This window comes from Pan troglodytes, chromosome 21 (assembly GCF_028858775.2).
Source record: "Pan troglodytes isolate AG18354 chromosome 21, NHGRI_mPanTro3-v2.0_pri, whole genome shotgun sequence".
NCBI lineage: Eukaryota > Metazoa > Chordata > Mammalia > Primates > Hominidae > Pan > Pan troglodytes.
This window is the reverse complement of record NC_072419.2, coordinates 52,124,256-52,145,956: the sequence shown is the minus strand read 5'-3', so window position 1 is coordinate 52,145,956 and position 21,701 is coordinate 52,124,256. Positions and strand designations below refer to the sequence as shown.

Below are 21,701 nucleotides of genomic sequence, written 5' to 3'. Positions count from 1 at the left end.
CTGGAGTGCGGTGGCACGATCTAGGCTCACTGCAACCTCTGCCTCCTGGGTTCAAGCGATTCTCCTGCCTCAGCCTCCCAAGAAGCTGGGATTACAGGTGCACCACCACGCCTGGCTAATTTTTGTATTTTTAGTAGAACAGGGTTTCGCCATGTTGGCCAGGCTGGTCTCGAACTCCTGACCTCAGATGATCCATCCACCCGCCTCGACATCCCAAAGTGCTGGGATTATGAGTGTGAGCCACTGCGCCTGGTCTCAATTTTCTTTAAAATTAATAAATCCACCTAGAGCAGCCACTTCCTAACTGTAAAGTCGAGTCCTATTGCTATGCAATTCCTCTTCCTTCCCTGATCAAGCAGAACACATTTCCCTTGTTTATTTAATTTTATTAAAAACAACTTTAATATGAATAAAAAGTTACAAATAAGATTCTTCATAAAGAGCAGCAACAGCCAAAGATCATCCTCATTCCCTTTGTCCCTGAAAACAGGCCCTTTTACCAGACCGATTTTGTCTCACCCTAACCTGAGGCAGGGATTCATCTTTGCAGAGCAAATAAGATCTGATCTCAGGGGCTGGGGGAGGAAGAGGGTGACCTTGCAGCACAGAGATAACTTTGGCCTTGAACAACAACTGAGGCTCCCAAGGAATGCCAAAAGTAGGGCTGAAAAGGGGCAGATTGAAAGGACTGTCACACAGTGGAGTTCCTTTCCTCTCTACTGTAACAATATTCCTAGCCCCACCTAGGAAGACATTGGCTAAAATGCTAAACCCTAGTATGTCCTGCCCACTTTAAACTCTCACACTTCCAAGGAGAAGTGTTTGTGGTCCAATGCTTCAGCTAAAGTGCTTCAATAATGCATCGCAGCTGTAGCAGGAGGGAATCCCTCCCCTTCTTCTTGCTTTCCCCAGAGGAAAGGGAGGCGGCCCACGTCCTTAAAGTCTCCTGGCTGCTGAAGGAGCTCAGATGGCTGGGAGGGGCCAGCCCAGATATCCACAATCTTGCGCAGGGTGGAGTAGCGTTCCTCCAGCTCTGGCCCCTCGGTCTGCATGAGCAGGTTTGCTAACTCCCTGCTTAGGTCCTGAATCATGTCGTTCCGTCCTTGCTTCTCAGGCTGGCCTGTGTTTGGGACCATACCACGATCCTGGAGCTCCCCATTGGGCCCAAGGAGGTGCTGGTACTTCTTCTGCCACCGGCGGCACACCATGGCTTCACCAACCGGCTGCTGGCTGGTGTGCAGCAGAGCCAAAATGTGTCGGCATGGCAGGTGGTACCATTGTTGAAAGGAACAGCTGCAGCTACAGCCATCTTTGCTAACCTGGTGAGAGTCCTCTAGCAGCTGAACGTCCACTGAAGAGCCAGCCATGTCCACCAGGTGGGTGGAGTTCTGTACCACCTCCCACTCATTGTGGCACAGCTTGTAGGCTAGTTCAGAGCCACTCTGGTGCAAGGTGTCCAGCATGCCAACCTGCGAGGGCGGCACCTGTGACTGCTGCTGTACCTGTACCTGCTGTGCGTCTGGCTTGGTCTCTTCTGCAGGGAGGCTGGTAAGGCTCTCTCCACAGATTCCAAAAGCCTTCTTGGACTTCAGTGGCATGCTTGCCGGCCGAGCTCTCTTTAATTTGGGAGGAGCTGTGGGCAAGTTCTTCAAGCCTTTGGTATTAAAGAAGTCTATGTAATCCACAAAGCAGAGGATGCAGTCCAGCAGCGACTGCTGTTCCCGAAAGAGGCTTGACACCTTGCTGGTGACAATGTCTAGGCTGTCCATGTAGGTGTTACACGCAAGCAGGCCCTTCCTAACATGCATGTACCACAGCAGTTCACAGGTGAACCAGTGGGCCTGCAGGAAGTTGAAGAGATCCTCATCCAGTACGGCCTGGGACATCTGGCAGAGATTTTTCAGGCTGGCTTCGGAAGTGACAAACACGGCCTCCCGCAGGGCTTCCTTCATGAGCCTTTTAAAGGATGGATTTGCTGAACTACGATGCAACTTCTTCTCCAAGAGTCGGGTTGTGTGGTAGATGGAAAGGAGGATGCGGGCAGCAGGAAAGATCTCCTGCAGGATAGCCCGGTAATGGAATGAAGGGTCCACAAAGACCACCTTGACCTTGGGCCAATCGGAGTTGAACTCTGTGAAGATGCTCAGCATCTTGGCCACAGAGGTGGCTGTCTCCGCCTTGAGCACAGCAAAGTGCACCACTCGACTTTCTCGTTCCTTGTTCTCCACCAAGAAAGCATAGAGGATGTGGCCCTGGGTGTTCTCCACCCGGTGTAGCAAGAGATTCTCTGGGAAGCGGATGAACAGGTCGGTCATCTTACTGCTCTGGAAGCTGAGCCGGTCCAGGTGCTGGCTGTCACCCACACTGAAGGAAGCCATGGAACCCTCATCTACCTTAAGAAAGTTCTTCATCACTTTTGCTATCTTGGCCAGGTCAGAAGGAGTGATGCCTTCCTGCTCTGGCTTTGAGGACACTTGTACCTTATCTAGGCAAAACGATGGCTCAACCAGGGACTTCTCGGCAGTGTCAAGGTCTTTTTTGGTTGTGGGCTGCACAGGCTGGAGTCTCTGCAGGCACATTGTCTTTTGAGATTTGCCAGTAGTGTCTCCTCCAGGACTAGCCACTTTAGAGTCACCATGTATGTGCTGTGTGTTTAGTTCACTGATAAATAGTCTATCTAGTCTCTCGTTGTACCTTAGGAGCAAGTACGCTGGGCACATGTCTGCCTCCCGCGTTCTCTTCCTGTTTGATTGGGTCCGAATGCAGACAAATTTCACCTGCACATACCTAGGGAAGGTAGAAGTAACAATGAGAAAGGAGTTTGAGACCAGCCTGGGCAACATGGCGAGACCCTGGCTCTACAAAAAATTTAAAAATCAGCCAGGTGTGGTGGTGTATTCCTGTGGTCCCAGCTATTCAGGAGGCAGAGAAGGGAGGATCGCTTGAGCCTGGGAGGTTAAGGCTGCAGTAAGCCATGTTCATGCCACTGCACTCCAGCCTGGGCAACAGAGTGAGACCCTATCTCAAAAAAACAAACAGCTGGGCGCGGTGGCTCACACCTGTAATCCCAGCACTTTGGGAGACCGAGATGGGCGGATCACCAGAGGTCAGGAGTTGAAGACCAGCCTGACTACCAACATGGAGAAACCCCGACTCTACTAAAAATACAAAATTAGCCGGGCATGGTAGTACATGCCTGTAGTCCCAGCTACTCGGGAGGCTGAGGCAGGAGAATCGCTTGAACCCGGGAGGCGGAGGTTGCAGTGAGCTGAGATCGCGCCATTGCACTCCAGCCTGGGCAACGAGAGCAAACTTCCGTCTCAAAACAAAAAAACAAAAAACAAACAAACAGGAAAAACCCGTAGTAGGGCCAAGTGTAGTGGTTCCCAACTGTGGTCCCAACTACTTGGGAGGCTGAGGCTGGAGGATTGCTTGAACTCAGGAGTTTGAGGCTGCAGTTAGCTCTGATTTGTGCCACTGCACTCCAGCCTAAGCAACAGATCAAGAGTCTATCTCTTTTTTTTTAAAAAAAGAAAAGGATTTATATATTAATAGAATTAAGGAAGGCTCCCCGCACTTTGGGAGGCCAAGGAGGGCAGATCACAAGGTCAGGAGTTTGAGACTAGCCTGGCCAACATAGTGAAACCCTGTCTCTGTTAAAAATACAAAAAATTAGCCAGGCATGGTGGCAGGCACCTGTAATCCCAGCTACTCGGGAGGCTGAGGCAGGAGAATCCCTTGAACCTGGGAGGCAGAGGTTGCAGGGAGCTGAGATCATGCTATTGTACTCCAGCCCGGGCAACAGTGCAAGACCCCATCTCAAAAGCAAACAAATAAACAAACAAACAAAAAAAATAGAATTAAGGAAAGAAGGAAGGCTGGGTGCTATAGCTTACGCCTGTAATCCCAGCACTTTGGGAGGCCAAGGTGGGAGGACTGCTTGAGATCAGCCTGGGCAACACAGCAAGAGACTGTCTCTAATTAAAAAAAAATTTTGGCCAGGTACAGTGGCTCACGCCTGTAATCCCACCACTTTGGGAGGCCGAGGCGGGTGGATCACGAGATCAGGAGATCAAGACCATTCTGGCTAACATAGTGAAACCCCGTCTCTACTAAAAATACAAAAAATTAGCTGGGTGTGGTGGCAGGCGCCTGTAGTCCCAGCTACTTGGGAGGCTGAGGCAGGAGAATGGCGTGAACCCGGGAGGCGGAGCTTGCTTGCAGTGACCCAAGATGGCGCCACCGCACTCCAGCCTGGGTGACAGAGTGAGACTGTCAAAAAAAAAAAAAAAAAAAAGTTAAAATTAAACCCCCCCCCAAATCAGGGTACGTGTTCTCAGGATCTCCTGAGAGTTGTGTCATGGGGAAAAAAACAATAACAACAACAAAATTCCCATGAACCAAGAAGAGATTTACATGAACTCTCCAGTCCCAATATAGTCAGCTCTTTCTTTAAGAGCCTCTCCAACTCCAGCCCCCTTCATATTCCTCTACCGCACTTCTAAGCCCCAACTCCATTCTCTCTTGGTTGCCATTTGTAGCTGCCAACAATTCAACCTGAGGCAGGACAAGAGGGCAAATAGACAAGCAGCAGCAGCAGAGTGCTTAGCTGGTTACTCCCGTTTAAAATGTCCCCATTGTTTGTGTCTTTTGGGAACTACTGCTGTCTCTTCCTTCTCCAGATAGCAAAGATAAAAGCGAGGATCCCAGGACATTGGACTAGATCAGTGGTTCTCAACTGAACTTTTCAGGGAATGTTTTGGGGCTAGGGAATGTTTGGTCCTCCTTTTTAAGAGACAAGATTACTGCTCATCTTTCTTTTTGAAATTAAAGTCTCACTCTGTCACCCAGGCTGGAGTGTAGTGGTGTAATCTCGGCTCACTGCAACCTCCACCTCTGGGGTTCAAGCGATTCTCCTGCCTCAGCCTCTCGAGTAGCTGGGATGACAGGCATGCAGCACTGCACCTGACTAATTTTTGTATTTTCAGTAGAGTCAGGGTTTCACCATGTTGGCCAGGCTGGTCTCGAACCCCTGACCTCAAGTGATCCACCCGCGTCAGCCTCCCAAAGTGCTGAGATTACAGGCATGAGCCACCGCCCTCGGCCTCTTTCTTTCTTTTTTGAGACAAGGTCTCACCATTACCCAGGTTGGTGTCCAACTTCTGGGCTTGAGCAATCCTCCCACCTTAGCCTCCCAAGTAGTTGGGATTACAGGCATGAGCCACTGCATCTGGCTTCTGCTCATGTTTCATTTAAAGAAAAATGTCCACATCCTAAGAAAATTTGATAACCACTGGGCTAGATGATATTTAGGGTCTTTTCCAGCTTTGTCATTCTAGGCTTAAAGTGATAATTCAAAACACAACGGCAGTTAAATTGAGTATCTGTTCTTTTCTTATCTCTATTCAACCAGTTTCAAGGCCCAAATCAGGTGTCACCACCTTAGAAAGTCTTTGTGGATGCCCCCAAGCCACAGTAATTGCTCCTGCCTCTGAATTTATAGCATTTATCTATAAGGCTTAGCAGATTCTCTGGGTAGCACTATATCTAATGGCTAAAGAGAGGGGACACTGGAGGCTGACTGGATTTGAATTCTGGCTCTACTACTCATAAGCTGTTCAACCTTAGGCAAGTCAATCACCTCTCTGTATACAGTTTCCTCATCATAAAATGAGATAATCTTAAGGTTGTTATTAAGATTAAATGAGCCACAGGCAAAATATTTAGTCCAAAGCCTGATTCAGCCTTTTGTTTACCCTAAATACAAGTTAGCTATTATTATTACAGCTTTTATGCCTTGTGACATTTTCTTAGATGTTTATCCAGTGCCTTTCCAATTGGATGGGGATGTCCTCAAGTGTCAGGACTATTATTCCTCAGGGTAGTCCAAGCCTCTAACACAATACTGTGCCTTCAGCAGATGCTTTTTTTTTGAGATTCAGCCTCCCGAGTAGCTGGGATTACAGGCATGCGCCACCATGCCCGGCTAATTTTGTATTTTTAGTAGAGACGGGGTTTCACCATGTTGGCCAGGCTGGTCTTGAACTCCTGACCTCAGATGATCCGCCCACCTCGGCCTCCCAAAGTGCTGGGATTACAGGCGTGAGCCACTGCGCCCGGCTCAGCAGATGCTTATGGATGATGTACTGGATGAATGGATCATGGACCACCAATGGGTGGGATGGGTCACACCCCTCCCTCCTCAGGGAGTGCCCCAGCCCAAAGACCAGGGGAAGGGAAAAAAATCTCACCCCCTGGCCTGACGTGGCATAGCCTAGAAACTCCACCTGCACTTTTCCAAATACTCTAATCCAGCTGGTCCAGTTTGCTCACCCTGTGGGGCAAGCTTGGGAAAACAGGATGTGTGAGTCTCACAGTAACAGGCTGGAGGGGTTTGGGGCTGAGAGTGTCTGTACCTATTGCGTGCACAGTGCGGGGGTGGTGCCATCTCTAGCTCTGGGCCAGGAAGGGCTGGAGCTGTCCAGTAGTACAGCGAGGCCAGTGAGGGGTGACCATTTGTGGTCTCCGCTTGTCTCTCCAGCCTTGTTTTCATCACCTTGTTTTTTGTGTCCTAGAAAGACAAAATGCCTACAACTTTGTGTGTTCACCATGCTCTGTCTCACCTTTGTGCATGTTTGTCCCTTTGTCTGGAATGCCCTTCCTACCTTCCCTCCTCGCAAACCTTGCTCATCCTTCAGGACTACGTGCACCCATTATCTTTTCTAGGAAGCCTTCCTCAAGTCCTTAGTTGGGTACTACTCTTCTGCTGACTCAACATCTTAGCCTAACTCTAGCTCATCAAGTTATATTGACTTTATGTGTACTTAGTGAACATTTGTTGAGCTATTCCAAAGAAAGGTACTAGTGAGTGCCCACCACAAAGCTCCTCGTACCATTCCTGGCTCCATTTATGTCTGCCCCTCCCAGGGCGGGAACCTGGATATTCTTTTTGATTCTTCTTTCTCACCTACATCCAATATGTTAACAAGGCTTTTAGTTCTCCCCTACCACTGCTACATGTATTGAGGATTTATTATATATCTGGCTACATGAAGCCCCCAATGTGCATCATTTTACAGTAGGAAAAGGATTCTATTATCATCTACATTTTACAGATGGGAAAACAAGCTTAAAGAGGTTCTCAAGGATGAGAATCTGGGATTTAATCCTCCAGCTAAGACCTGGGGACATGGGATTTGTACTGCTTGTTTGTCTGCAGTCTGACTAGTTAACCATTATGCTGCCTTCCTTCAAAATATTTATCCTTTCTCTGAATTCCTACTTTTACCCTCCTCATCTTGACTCCCAACATATTGGATAGGTTCAAAACTTCCTTAAGGATCTCTAAACATACTTTTTTTTTCTTTTTCTTTTTTTTCTTTGAGACAGATATTCGTTCTGTTGCCCAGGCTGGAGTGCAGTGGTGTGATCTTGACTCACTGCAACCTCTGCCTCCTGGGTTCAAGCAATTCTTCTGCCTCAGCCTCCCAAGAGCTGGGATTACAGGTGCCTGCCACCATGCCTGGCTCTTTCTTTCTTTCTTTTTTTTTTTTTTAGTAGAGATGGGGTTTCACTCCTGTGTAATCTCTCCCCTGACTAGACTTTGAGAGTAGAGACTCTGTAGCCTTTTGAACAACTTGTACAGTATTTGGTACACAGAATTCAGTAAATGTTTGAAATTAAACAAATGACTTGTCCAAAGTTATAGTCAGTAAGAGTAATAGTGCTAGGACTAGGAGCCACGTCTTCTAAGAAAATTCTATCCCAGTGATCTTCCTATTATACTACTTATGTCATAGGAAGAACTTTTTAAGCCTCAGTCATTCATTTGACATTCATAGAGCACCTATTATGTGCCAGACACTGGAAACACCATTGGCTCCTTTACCTCTATAATTACAGTAGAAAAACACAAACATCTACAGAGTAGATTGGAAGGAAGCAAGACTGGTTGACCCCCTCCAGATCCTGGTTAAGTGCTGTTAGATATAAGCACTAAAGGAGATTCAGGAAAAGTATAAAACCATGTCCCCATCTTGAAGGGAGTTTATGCCTTTACCAGGGAGACAGTAAGTACAGATGAATATAACTATAGTGCTCAATGAATTCTTGCAAAAGATGTCTGTGCTTCAATACATGTTATATCTCAATAGAAGATTAAGGGAAACAGAAAAAAAAAACTTCAACCTAGCACTCATTAAGTTTGGAATTCATGATTCAAACGACAGCTTGCATCATGACTTCCAGTAGCTGGGCGCCGTGGCTCACACCTGTAATCCTAGCATTTTGGGAGGCCAAGGTAGGTGGATCACTTGAGGCCAAGAGTTCATGACCAGCCTGGCCAACATGGAGAAACTCCATCTCTACTAAAAATACAAAAAATTAGCCGGGCATGCTGGTGCACACCTGTAATCTCAGCTACTCGGGTGGCTGAGGCAGAAGAATCACTTGAACCCAGGAGGCAGAGGTTGCAGTGAGTCAAGATCATGCCACTGCACTCCAGCCTGGGCGACAGAGTGAGACTTTGTCTCAGAAAAGTAAAAAAAAAAAAAATAAATTCCACTTAGCTATGTGACCTTGGACAAGTCACTTCACTTCCTCTAAGCCTCCAATTTCTTATCTCTGTATATATGGAAATAACAATATGAATAATCAGTACCACTTAAAGTGAATTAATTTTAAAAGCTATAACAGGAATTGTTGGTTGCCAACTCAACATCCTTTGTCCCTTCTTTTCTATTTTCTTCAGTTGTCATTCCTCCCCCACATCACTACATGCTTCAGGGCTAATCTAAGTCAATTAAGGTAATTGTATTAGGAATGGGCATGGATATTGGCCCAATTCGGGACAAAGAAACATGACAGGAAATTGGCAGGAAACCAAGGAAGGCTTTTTTTTTCTGAGACGGAGTCTCCCTCTGTCACCCAGGTTGGAATGCACTGGCACGGTCTTGGCTCACTGCAACCTCCGCCTCCCGGGTTCAAGCGATTCTCCTGCCTCAGCCTCCCGAGTAGCTGGGACTACAGGCATGCTACCGTGCCCAGCTAATTTTTGTATTTTTAGTAGAGACAGGGTTTTACCATGTTGGTCAGGCTGGTCTCAAACTCCTGACCTCGTGATCCGCCTGCCTCAGCCTCCCAAAGTGCTAGGATTACAGCCACCACGCTCGGCCTTTTTTTTTTGAGACGGAGTTTTGCCCCGTTGCCCAGTCTGGAGTGCAGTGGCAAGATCTCGACTCACTGTAACCTCCGCCTCCTGGGTTCCAGCGATTCTCCTGGCTTAGCCTCCCGAGTAGCTGGGATTACAGGTGCCCGCCACCACGCCTGGTTAATTTTTGTAGTTTTAGTAGTGATGGGGGTTTCATCATGTTGGCCAGGCTGGTCTTGAACTCCTGACCTCGTGCTCCACCCACCTCAGCCTCCCAAAGCACTGGGATTACAGGTGTGAGCTACCACGCCCGGCAAGAAAGGCTTTTTCTTCTGGATGTGACTCCTGCATTTGTGCCACGTGGGGAGCCTTCCTAAGGACAAAGCTGAGACCTGAACATGGCAGAGTGGAAAAATGCAGAGTCCAGGCCACTGAGACGATGACCTTTGGAGGCCCACCTCTGGGCTTCTAAGTATCTGCAATAAGCCATTTTGAGTCAGGGTTTTCAGCTAATTGCAGCCAAAAACATACCCAGACACATTTCTTTTTTTTTTCTTTTGAGACGGAGTTTTGCTCTTATTGCCCAGTCTGGAGTGCCGTGGCATGATCTCGCCTCACTGCAACCCCTGCCTCCCAGATTCAAGTGATTCTCCTGCCTCAGCCTCCCGAGTAGCTGGGATTACAGGCGCCCACCATCATGCCTGGCTAATTTTTTGTATTTTTAGTAGTGACAGGGTTTCACCATGTGGCCAGGCTGGTTTTGAACTCCGGGCCTCAAGCAATCCACCTGTCTTGGCCTCCCAAAGTGCTAGGATTATAGGCATGAGCCACTGCGCCCGGCCACCCAGAAACATTTCATAGGGAATAGTGATAAACAAGATCTGGGTGGAACTTTATCACTACCACCCAGATAGTGATAAACAAGATCTGGGTGGAAAATGAGACTAAAATTATAAAGTTAATATTATATTTAGCAGGGCCGGGCACAGTGGCTGACGCCTGTAATCCCAGCACTTTGGGAGGCCGAGGCGGGTGGATCACCTGAGGTCAGGAGTTCAAGACCAGCCTGACCAACATGGTGAAACCCTGTCTCTACTAAAAATACAAAAATTAGCTGGGCATGATGGCTTGTGCCTGTAATCCTAGCTACTCAAGAGGCTGAGGCAGGAGAATTGCTTGCACCTGGAGGTGGAGGTTGCAGTGAGCCGAGATTGCGCCACTTCACTCCAGCCGGGGTGACAAAACAAGACCCTGTCTCAAAAAATAAAAATAATTATTATTATATTTAGCAAAAGTAGGTTATAATGGCAGCTATATGCCAATTCTCAGAATAATCAAAGAATGACTTAAAGCAACTATTCTTTTCCTAGTATAGTTTTCCCAAACACTAGGCCAGGTGCAGTGGTTCATGCCTGTAATCCCAACACTTTGGGAGACCGAGGCGAGTGGATCACCTGAGGTCAGGAGTTCAAGACCAGCCTGGCCAACATGGTGAAACCCTGTCTCTACTAAAAATACAAAAATTAGCCGGGTGTGGTGGCGCATGCCTGTAATCCCAGCTACTCAGGAGGCTGAGGCTGCAGTGAGCCAAGGTCGCACCACTGCACTTCAGCCTGGACAGGAGAGCAAGACTCTATCTCAAAAAAAAAAAAAAAAAATTCCCAAACACTATACTTCATTTCCTGTCTCACTTTTGCAACATACAAAAGATGGTTTTGCCAAAATATTCCTTAGCTTTACTAAGTTTCCCAAGGGCTTAATTTTTCCTAGGCAAATCCTCTACTTTTCAAGTTTTTACAATCTCATCATCTTTGTTGATTTCCCTTCTTCCTTTGTTAACTGGTATAAGGCTGAAGGTTTTCTATCATCACTTTCAGGGATTTCGCCTAGTCCTACAACTTTTGGGAGATGTGCCATTTCAGTCTACAGTCAGTTTTATTTACATTTGCATTACCTTGATGCTTAATGTATCTCTTCATCAGCCAGAAATTGACTACCAAACATGTTAATGGGACTGGCAGGGATAAGCAGAAGGATGGTTAAGTAGTGACTAATTTTATAAGTAGTTTGTTAGCAAGATTCTTGTGTGATGATTTTTGCTTTTCTATATAGCCTTGTAACTATGGATACATGGATAATGAAAACTCTGATAACAAGGGTCCTGCCAAAGGTGTGGTAGGATTGAGACAATTCTTGTAAAGTTCCTAGCAGAGAAGGAATGAGCTCCAACAAAGTGTTTACAAATGGTGGCTGTTAACCTGAACAGCAATGGAGAGAGACAGCCAAGTACTTCATAGTTTAAGAAACATCAATCCCTCAAATGGCATAACAAAAAGAAAAACAACCGTCATAAAAATATGAGAGGGGAAACTGGGCATAAAGTCACAGACTCTTCCCAGTTGATAGCAATGTTTCAAGAAAAATGAAAGTGGAGGCCACAGTTTAGATATACTCCAAGGCCAACTGCCCACAGCCACATAGCCGGAATTTAAGATATCCTGATTCCCTGAAATGTAGCTCTAATCAATCATAAACAGAACACAAAGCTTTACATCCTTGTCAGCATAATTCAGTAAAATTAAAGGAATCAACTATAGACAAAACAGTTTGAACAGCTCTACTGGCTGTAAACAGATTGTTAATGTATAACAGCCAATCACAAAAAAGGTCAAAATCCTTCCTTAGGCTTTATTAACACTGCCCTCACTACAGTGACTGGAGCATCTGACCAATCTCCAACTGTTCTTTTGTGTGCATAATAAAATTTTTTCTGGCCAGGCGCGGTGGCTCACACCTATAATCCCAGAACTTTGGGAGGCTGAGGTGGGTGGATCACTTGAGGTCAGGAGTTCGAGACCAGCGTGGCCAACATGGTGAAACCCTGTCTCTACTAAAACTACAAAAATTAGCTGGGCGTGGTGACGGGCACCTGTAATCCCAGCTACTCAGGAGGCCGAGGCAGGAGAATTGCTTGAACTCGGAAGGCGGAGGTTGCAGTGAGCAGAGATAGCGTCACTGCACTCCAGCCTGGGTGACAAGAGTGAGATTCCGTCTCAAAAAAAAAAAAAAAAAATTTCTAACTTGATCTGATTTTATTTTTTTGACGTGAACTTTTGGTCATTTAGTGGTAATTCCCAGAGCACGTATCTTTGACTCTCTTTCAAATAACTACCACTTTCTACTACATACTATAGTTACAGCTTCAGCAAACATTTACTGAGCACTGTTTTAGGTGCTACGAGCATTTTCCTTTCCTTTTCTTCTTTCTCTCTTTTTTTGAGACAGGGTCTCTGTTGCTCAGGTAGGAGTGCAGTGGTGCAAACATGGCTCACTGTAGCTTCAAACTCCTGGGCTCAAGTGATCCTCCGGCTTCAGCCTCCTGAGTAGCTGGGACCACAAGAACATGTCACCACGACCAGTTAATTTATTTTTTGTAGAAATGGGGTCTCGCTATGTTGCCCAGGCCGGTCTTGAACTTCTGGGCTCAAGCAATCCTCCCACCTTGGTCTCCCAAGTGCTGGGATTACAGGCATGAGCCACTGCCCCTAGCCTGAATTTCCTTAATCATCCCCACACCCTTCTCATTTTGTAAAGGATGAAACTGTGTCAAGAGGTTAAGTTTTGCCCAAGGTCAAGGGCAAGGGGGGGTCTTTTTTACTCCAGAGCTCTTCCTTTTAACCGTTAGGCCAGTTTTGTAGAAAAAGAATTCCCAATGACCTTTACATCTGCCATAGCCACCCATATAATATTTGCACTATTATTTTCAATTTTATTTTTTGAGATGGAGTCTCGCTCTGTCACCAAGACTGGAGTGCAGTGGTGAGATCTCAGCTCACTGCAACCTCTGCCGGGTTCAAGTGATCCTCCTGCCTCAGCCCCCTGAGTAGCTGGGATTATAGGTGCCCACCACCACACCCGACTAATTTGTGTATTTTTAGTAGAGACGGTTTCACCATGTTGGCCAGGCTGGTCTTGAACTCCTGGGCTCAAGCAATCCTCCCACTTTGGCCTCCCAAGTGCTGGGATAACAGGCATGCCCCCTAGCCTGAATTTTTTTTTTCTTTTTCTTTTTTTTTTTTTTTTTGAGACAGAATCTCACTCTGTCATCCAGGCTGAAGTGCAATGGCGTGATCTCGGCTCACTGCAACCTCTGCCTCCCAGGTTCCAGCAATTCTCCTGCCTCACCCTCCGGAGTAGCTGGGATTACAGGCGCCTGCCACCACGCCCAGCTAATTGTATTTTTAGTAGAGATGGGGTTTCACCGTGTTAGCTAGGATGGTCTCAATCTCCTGACCTGGTGATCTGCCCGCCTCGGCCTCTCAAAGTGCTGGGATTACAAGCATGAGCCACCACGCCCGGCCCTGAATTTTTCTTAATCATTGCCACACCCTTCTCATTTTGTAAAGGATGAAACTATGTGAAGAGGTTAAGTTTTACCCAAGGTCAAGGGCAAAGGCAGTCTCTTTCACTCCAGAGCTCTTCCTTTTAACCCTTAGGCCAGCTTTTCCAGAAAAAGAATTGCCAATCACCTTTACATCTGCCATAGCCACCCATATAATATTTGCACTATTCTTTTCTTTTTATTTTTTGAAATGGAGTCTCACTCTGTCACCCAGGCTGGAGTACAGTGGCACGATCTTGGCTCACTGCAAGCTCCGCCTCCCGGGTTCACGCCATTCTCCTGCCTCAGCCTCCTGAGTAGCTGGGACTACAGGCGCCCGCCACCAGGCCTGGATAATTTTTTTTTTTTTTTTTTGAGACAGAGTTTTGCTCTTGTTGCCTAGGCTGGAGTGCAATGGCATGATCTTGGCTCACTGCAACCTCTGCCTCCCAGGTTCAAGTGATTCTCCTGCCTCAGCCTCCCAAGTAGCTGGGATTGCAGGTGTGCGCCACCACACCCAGCTATTCTTTGTATTTTTAGTAGAGATGGGGTTTCGCCATGTTGGCCAGGCTGGTCTTGAACTCCTGACCTCAAGTGATCCGCCCGCCTCGGCCTCCCAAATTGCTGGGATTACAGGTGTGAGCCACTGCGCCCCGGCTACATGCCTGGATAAATTTTTTGTATTTTTAGTAGAGACGGGGTTTCTCCGTGTTAGCCAGGATGGTCTTGATCTCCTGACCTCATGATCCACCCACCTGGGCCTCCCAAAGTGCTGGGATTACAGGCGTGAGCCACCACGCCCGGCCCTGCACTATTATTTTCAAAAATTTTTTTGAGATGGAGTCTCACTCTGTCACCCAGGCTGGAGTGCAGTGGCGTGATCTCAGCTCACTGCAGCCTCCGCCTCTCGGGTTCAAGGGATACTCCTGCTTCAGCCCCCTGAGTAGCTGGGATTATAGATGCCCATCACCGTGCCTGGCTAATTTATGTATTTTTAGTAGAGTTGGTTTCACCATGTCGGGCAGGCTGGTCTCAAACTCTCGACTTTAAGTGATCCGCCCGCCTCGACCTCCCAAAGTGTTGGGATTATAGGCGTGAGCAACATCCAGCTGTAAATGGTTTTCTTTAAATTAGTTCACGTGCTTTACTTTGCTTATCAAGGAACTTTATGTCTACATTTTCACGTATGTATTAATATCATCTCACCTGACCACCCAGTAATATGTGTATTTGGCTGCAGAAACATGTACTAAATTACCTCCTAAAAACATTTCCCCCACCAACCCTCCAGTCCCCCAAGACACCCACGTATCACTCAAAAAGCCCAAGACAGTGAGCTCTGCACAGAGCCAGTTTGCAATAAATGATCCAAGAATGTCCTTTATAACATCACAACCAGCAGTCAACTTGTTTCTGCTAAAGACCTGTGCTGCTCATGAATTCACCGCCTCCTAAGCTATCTCAGTCCGCTATTGTCCTCAGGGGTGGAGCCTACAATTTCCTCATCTTTGTACTCCAGCTCATCTTTGTACTCCTGGCCCATGGTAAACACTTAGCCTCTTACCACAAGTTTGTTGAGGGAAAAATGGACAAGTGACATTAGAAAACTATTAGAGCCCAGTGGCTAAGTACAACAATTAAGAGCTCTGTCAGTAAATAGGCTGGGTCTAATTTTCAGTTATTTTTGTTGCTGTTTTGAGACAGAGTCTCGCTCTGCTGCTCAGGCTGGAGTGCAGTGGTGCCATCTCAGCTCACTGCAGCCTCCTCTTCCTGGGTTAAAGTGATTCTCCTGCCTCAGCCTCCTGAGTAGCTGGGATTACAGGCACGTACCACCATGCCTGGCTAATTTTTTTATTTTTAGTAGAGAAAGGGTTTCACCATGTTGGCCTGGCTGGTCTCGAACTCCTGACCTCAGGTGGTCTGTCCGCCCTGGTCTCCCAAAGTGCTGGGATTACAGGCATGAGCCACTGCGCCTGGCCCTAAACTATTTGTCTCTTAATGTTTGACTTCTCCTGGCTCTGTCTCCCCATCTGTAAAACAATACAATATTTGTGGACTATTTTCCATCTACAAGGCACTGCTGTAAGCACTTTACATGTATTAACTAATTTAGTGGGAACAGCAAAATTTGCCTCTGACAAGGTTATTCAGAGAACCAGGTCAGGTAATAAAGGTGAATGTGCTTTGTAAAGTATCTGCAAAATCTCAGGGCTGACAGTTTTTTCTGAGCAAGAGCCTGCATTGGTTTAGGGTGTCAACCAGCACCCCCACCCTGTTCCTGACAATCAGAATAAGTGTCACCATCACCCCTCCACAGGGCACCCTGGGTTTTTCCTTTGGAGCTCTACTACCACTTTAAGGAAATTATTATTTCTGTGATTATAGATTAGTATTTGTCTCCACAAGAGCAGAGATTCAATTTATATTTTTCAACAACGTATCTCCAGACACCAGCATGGAGTAACTTTTTAGTTAACAACTGCAAAAAACAAACAAACAAACACAAACAAACAAACAAAAAAACAAGGAAATCAATGAAAGTCAAATCAAATTGCCCATACGGTGGCATAATTTCCAAGATATATTGGTAAGTGAGAAGAGCCAGGTACAGCAGGTACAGAAGGCTATGTCTAAATAGCATGCTGCCACTTGTGTTAAAACAACAAAAAGATGTAAATGCATATACAAGACATGTTTGTTCAGCCTCAGTATCTCTCAGGAAGGTAACGCTGATTGCCTCTATATAATAATGCAGTGGGCCAGGCACAGTGGCTCATGCCTGTAATCCTAGCACTTTGCAAGGCCGAGGAGGGAGGATCACTTGAGCCTAGGAGTTCAATATCAGTTTGGGCAACATAGTGAGACCTCACCTCTACAAAAATAAAAATAAATAAATACATAGGCTGGGCGTGGCAGCTCACAGCTGTAATCGCAGCCCTTTGGAAGGCTGAGATGGGTGTATAACTTGAGGTCAGGAGTTCAACACCAGCCTAGTCAACATGGCAAAACCCTGTCTCTACTAAAAATACAACAATTAGCCAGGCGTGGTGGTGCATGCCTGTAGTCTCAGCTCCTTGGGAGGCTGAGACAGGAGAATCACTTGAACCCGGGAGGCAGAGGTTGCAGTGAGCCAAGATTGCACCACTGCACTCCAGCCTGGGTGACAGAGCAAGACTCCATCTCAAAATAAGTAAGTAAGTAAGTAAATAAATAAAAATGAAATAAATAAATAGATAAAAAGATAATGCAGACTGGGCACGGTGGCTCACATCTGTAATCCCAGCAGGGGAGGCTGAGGCAGGTGGATCACCGGGTCAGGAGATTGAGACCTTCCTGGCAAACATGGTGAAACCCCGTCTCTACTAAAAATACAAAAATTAGCTGGGTGGGGTGGTACGTGCCTGTAATCTCAGCTACTTGGGAGGCTGAGGCAGGAGAATCGCTTGAACCAGGGAGTCAAAAGTTGCGGGGAGCCAAGATCGTGCCACTGCACTCCAGCCTGGCAACAGAGCGAAACTCCATCTCTCAAAAAAAAAAAACCCAAAAAAAACACAAAAGCTAATGCAGTGGAGGTGACTCTTTTAGTCCCTTCTGTACTTTTTGAAAATATTTTTAATTATGTTAATCACTCAAAAACAAAAACACTTTTTATTTATTTATTTTGAGACAGAGTCTCGCTGTGTCGCCCAGGCTGGAGTGTAGTGGCATGATCTTGACTCACTGCAACCTCCGCCTCCTGGGTTCAAGTGATTGAATTGTGCCTGGCCCAAAAACACTTTTAAAATTGTTCACCTTCAAAAACAAAAACAGGTCCAGCATGGTGGTTCATATCTGTAATCCCAACACTTTGGGAGGCTGAGGCAGGAGGACAGCTTGAGCCTAGGAGTTCAAGACCAGCCTGGGCAACATGGCAAGACCCTGTCTCTACACAAAAAATTGAAAAAAAAAAAATTAGCCTGGCATGGGGGTGCATGCCTGTAGTCCTAGCTACTTAGGAGGCTAAGGTAGTAAGATTACTTGAGGCCAGGATTTCAAGGTTACAGTAAACTATGATCCTCCCACTGTACTCTAGCCTGGGCAATAGAGCGAGACCTTGTCTCCTAAAACAAACAAAACAAACCCCAACCCACCAACCTGCTTATCAACCCTCCAATTTCCTTTCCTGCTGCTCCAGCATAAATCCTTCCTTCTAGCTAAGCAGGTCTCCTCATGGCTTTTGTATGTGCATGCAAACATACATCACTGCTTGCTTTTTTTTTTTTAGAGACAGGATCTTACTCTGTTGTTGCCCAGGCTAAAATGTAGTGTGCAGTGGTGCGATCATAGCTCACTGCAACCTCTGACTCCTGGGATCAAGCAATCCTCCTGCCGCAGCCTCCAGAGTAGCTGGTACTACAGGCACACACCACTATGCCTGGCTACTTTTTGTATTTTTTGTACAGAGGAGGTTTTGGCATGTTGCCCAGGCTGGTCTAGAATGCCTGGCCTCAAGCCATCTGCCTGCCTCAGCCTACCAAAGTGCTGGAATTATAGGTGTGAGCTGCCACAACCTGGCCCCTAATTTTAAATTTTGTTTTGTGGAGACGGGGATCTCATTTTGTTGCCCAGGATTATAGTCTGGGCTGGTCTCAAACTCTTCATTTCAAGCAATCTCCCTGTCTTAGCCTCCCAAAGTATTAGGATTACAAGTGTGAGCCACCGTGCCCAGCCCATCACTGTTTTCTAATAGAAGCACGTCATGTTTACGTCTGTACTGACTCACACCATTTTTACCTCCAGGATATTAATCTTCTTGTGGCAGGCAGAATGGTCCCTTGAAGATGTCCTTGTCCTAATCCTAGACTCTGTGAATATGTTAGGTTACATGGCAAAGGAGAATTAAGGTTGCAGATAGAATTAAGGTGGCTATCAGCTGACTTCAAAATAGGGAAATTATCTGGGATTATCTGGGTGGGCCCAATATAATCACAAGGATCCTTAAAAGTGGAAGAGGGAGTCAGAAGAGGGAGTCAGAGACGTGATGGCAGAAGCAAGGTCAGAGTGATGTGATGACTCAACCTGCTACTGCTGGCTTTGAAGATGGAGGAAGGGGGCCATGACCCAAGGTGTGTTGGGCAGCCTCTAGGAGGTGGAAAAGGATTCTTTTTTTTTTTTTGAGATGGAGTCTCGCTCTGTTGCCGAGGCTGGAGTGCAATGGCACGATCTTGGCTCACTGCAACCTCCACCTCCCGGCTGCAAGCAATTCTCCTGCCTCAGCCTCCCGAGTAGCTGGGATTACAGGCATGTGCCACCTCGCCTAGCTAATTTTTGTATTTTTAGTAGAGACGGGGTTTCACCATGTTGGCCAGGATGGTCTTGAACTGCTGACCTCAAGTGATCTGCCCACCTTGGCCTCCCAAAGTGCTGGGATTACAGGCATCAGCCACTGCACCCAGCGGGAAATGGATTCTTACCCAGGGACTCCAGAAAGAAATACAGCCCTGTAGACATCTTGATTTAGCCTGCTAAGACCTGTGCCTGACTTCTAACCTAAATAACTCTAAGATAATAAATTTGTGTTGCTTTGCACCATTAAACTTGTGGTAATTCACTAGAGTGGCAAACAGAAAACCAATACACCTTCTGACAGCTCTCCATCTTTAGGGGCCCAGCTCAAGCCTCCCTTTCACTCTTACGTCTCTAGCTCGCAGTGATTTTTCTCTTCTGAGTTCCCGCAGCACCTATTTCCCTGAATCACATGGTTAGTACTTGATAACTCACTCATTCAATAATTATTTAATGCCTGCTATGGGCCACACCTTGTGCTAGCCACCGGAGATGGTCTTCCTGAAGGGTGTTTAGGGGCAACTGTGGGTTTTTTTTTTTTTTTTTTTTTTGTATTCCTCTCATTGCTTAGCAAGGTCCTACCCATAAAGGACAAGGTCCAAACACCTCACAATGGTCCCTAAAGACCCTTAGACTGCAAATGACTTCATCTCCTGCCAAACATGGTATCCCTCACTGTTACTCTAACATGCCAACCTTCTTTCATGTATCTTTGTCTTTGCTCCTGTAGGTCCTTCTGCACAGCAACTTCTGGTCAAATGCCTCCATGGTACTCAGTAATTAACCACAGATCTACTCTAGCACTCTACATTCATTCACAGCCCAGGGAAACCATCAATTCCAGTGTGAAGACTTCCCCCACCTCCCAGGCATTTGTCATTCATTTCTTTCTCTGTACATTTCTTCTTTTTCTTTTTTTTTTTTTTCCACATTCCTTTTAAAGCATTTATCACACACCAGTTTGCTTGAGTTCAAGTTTATCCTAGTTCTCTGGGGATAGTTTGAACACTTATTCATCTTTATGTCACCTATACCCAGCATAGCACTGGACTTCAGAACAGTGGAAAGAATATAGCCTGGCTCTCTAATTGAGGAGCTTTGGTTGAGCATCTCAATCCAAGTCTCAAACTTGGATATGCTTTAACTCTGAGTTGGCCCGCATGCTCTGAGTTAAAATTTGAACTGATTCAATTTTTTTAAGTGGGAAAATCCACATAAAGTGTGGATTTCTGACAACTCTTGCCCAAAATTCTGGCAACACTAGATCTTTATTTTCATATGGCAGCCATCAGCTGGAGCTGATTAGATGGCATCTACTCTCCATTTGGCCCATTTCACACTTCTGTTGTCCCTAGCACAAAGACCTGGTGTTGGTTGCTATTTCATCATTCTTTTTCTTAAAGTAAAATTCAAAGTTAAAACTTTCTTACATTGGGCTGTTTCACCTAATCCCTGAAGGCATTTGAGTTTTCAACTCCTGTCTTAACCTCTAAGCCTGACTTCTCATCTGTCAAATCTTCTCATCTGTCAAATGCAAAAAAATAACATTTATCTATAATTCTGAAAAAAAGCCCTGCAGGGTAAAGCATGCATAGAGAACACTGCCTGGCACATGGAAAGTGTTTGAAAACGGTTAATATAAGGAGCTCAAAAACCATTTACAAAATGAATGAATAGACCAGGCACAGTGGCTCATGCCTGTAATCCTAACACTTTGAGACGCCGAAAGATCGCTTAGTCCAGGAGTCTGGGAACAGCCTAGCCAACATAACAAGACCCAGTCTGTACAAAATCAAATAATTAGCCAGGCATGGTGGCGTGCACCTCCAGTTCCAACTACTTGAGAGGCTGAGGTGGGAGGATCGCTTGAGCCCAGCAGTTGAAGGCTCAGTGAGCTGATTGTGCCACTGCACTCCAGCCTGGGGGACAGAGTGAGACCCTGTTTCAACAAATATATAAGAACTAAAAACTGAATGAATGAATGAACGAACATTCCAACGACCATGTGACTGTTTTGTAAAGAGGAGACTGATGAAGGAAATTATCGCCAAGGTGTTTTTATCCGTTTATGAAAGCCATACTTTGTATTTGGGTTGCTGCAGCTGCTCAAAACAATGGGAGAAACTGCAGTTATAAATTCCAGAAAAGCCTGTGAATGGAGTGAAAGTGGAGTGGGTGGTCAAAAACCAATGGCCGTGGAGGCTTAGCTCTCTTCACAAGGCACACAACAGGTGCTCAATGAGTGCCTGTTGAATGAATGGCCACGCAGCCCAATGCGTGCCTATGCACCCCTCCTCCTCCAGGCAGCCCTCCGGAGGTCCAGCCTCCTCCCCACCCTCTTGGCCCGCCCCGCCCCGCCCGCCCTTACAGGATGTCTTCGCGGATGGAGGTGCCATGGTTGAGGTTGTGGAAGCGGACGGAGACGCAGTCCCTGAGAATGAAGGAGCACCTGTTCTCCCTTTTGTAGGCGCTGAAGCACTCCTTGAAGTCCTCATAGGTCTTGAAGCAGCTGCCCAGCTCCATGGCCGCCCCCACAACCCACACTAGGGGCTGGTCCCAGCCCGGGCCCAAGATCACACCAGGGGTCAAAGGTCACACTATGAGGATTTATAGGCAGGCGTGGGCCCAGAATGCCTTAAGGGTCCGCCCCAACTGGGTGGCCTATTCTGGAACTCAGGGAGGAACCCTAGGCCTGACCCGGTTACCAGAGGAAGGGGGTGTATTTGCTATCTGACAGGGGAAATGACACTCAGTCCATATTATCCAGTCCCGAGGTTCCGCCTCCTCAGCGACATATCCAGTCACACACAGGATTCGCAGATTGGCATTCATTTTCTCCAATTGCTA

General features: G+C 46.6%; 1 protein-coding gene across 1 annotated transcript; it reads right to left on the bottom strand.

Annotated features, from left to right (window-relative positions):
• Positions 1-365: 365 nt before the first annotated feature.
• On the bottom strand, positions 366-21,641 carry ZSWIM3 (zinc finger SWIM-type containing 3). The gene is made up of 2 exons (XM_525341.8): positions 21,223-21,641; positions 366-2,787 (listed from the first exon to the last, which is right to left on the bottom strand). The coding sequence occupies exons 1-2, from the start codon at positions 21,375-21,377 to the stop codon at positions 852-854; spliced, it is 2,091 nt and encodes a 696-aa protein (XP_525341.1). The 5' UTR covers positions 21,378-21,641; the 3' UTR covers positions 366-851.
• Positions 21,642-21,701: the final 60 nt, after the last annotated feature.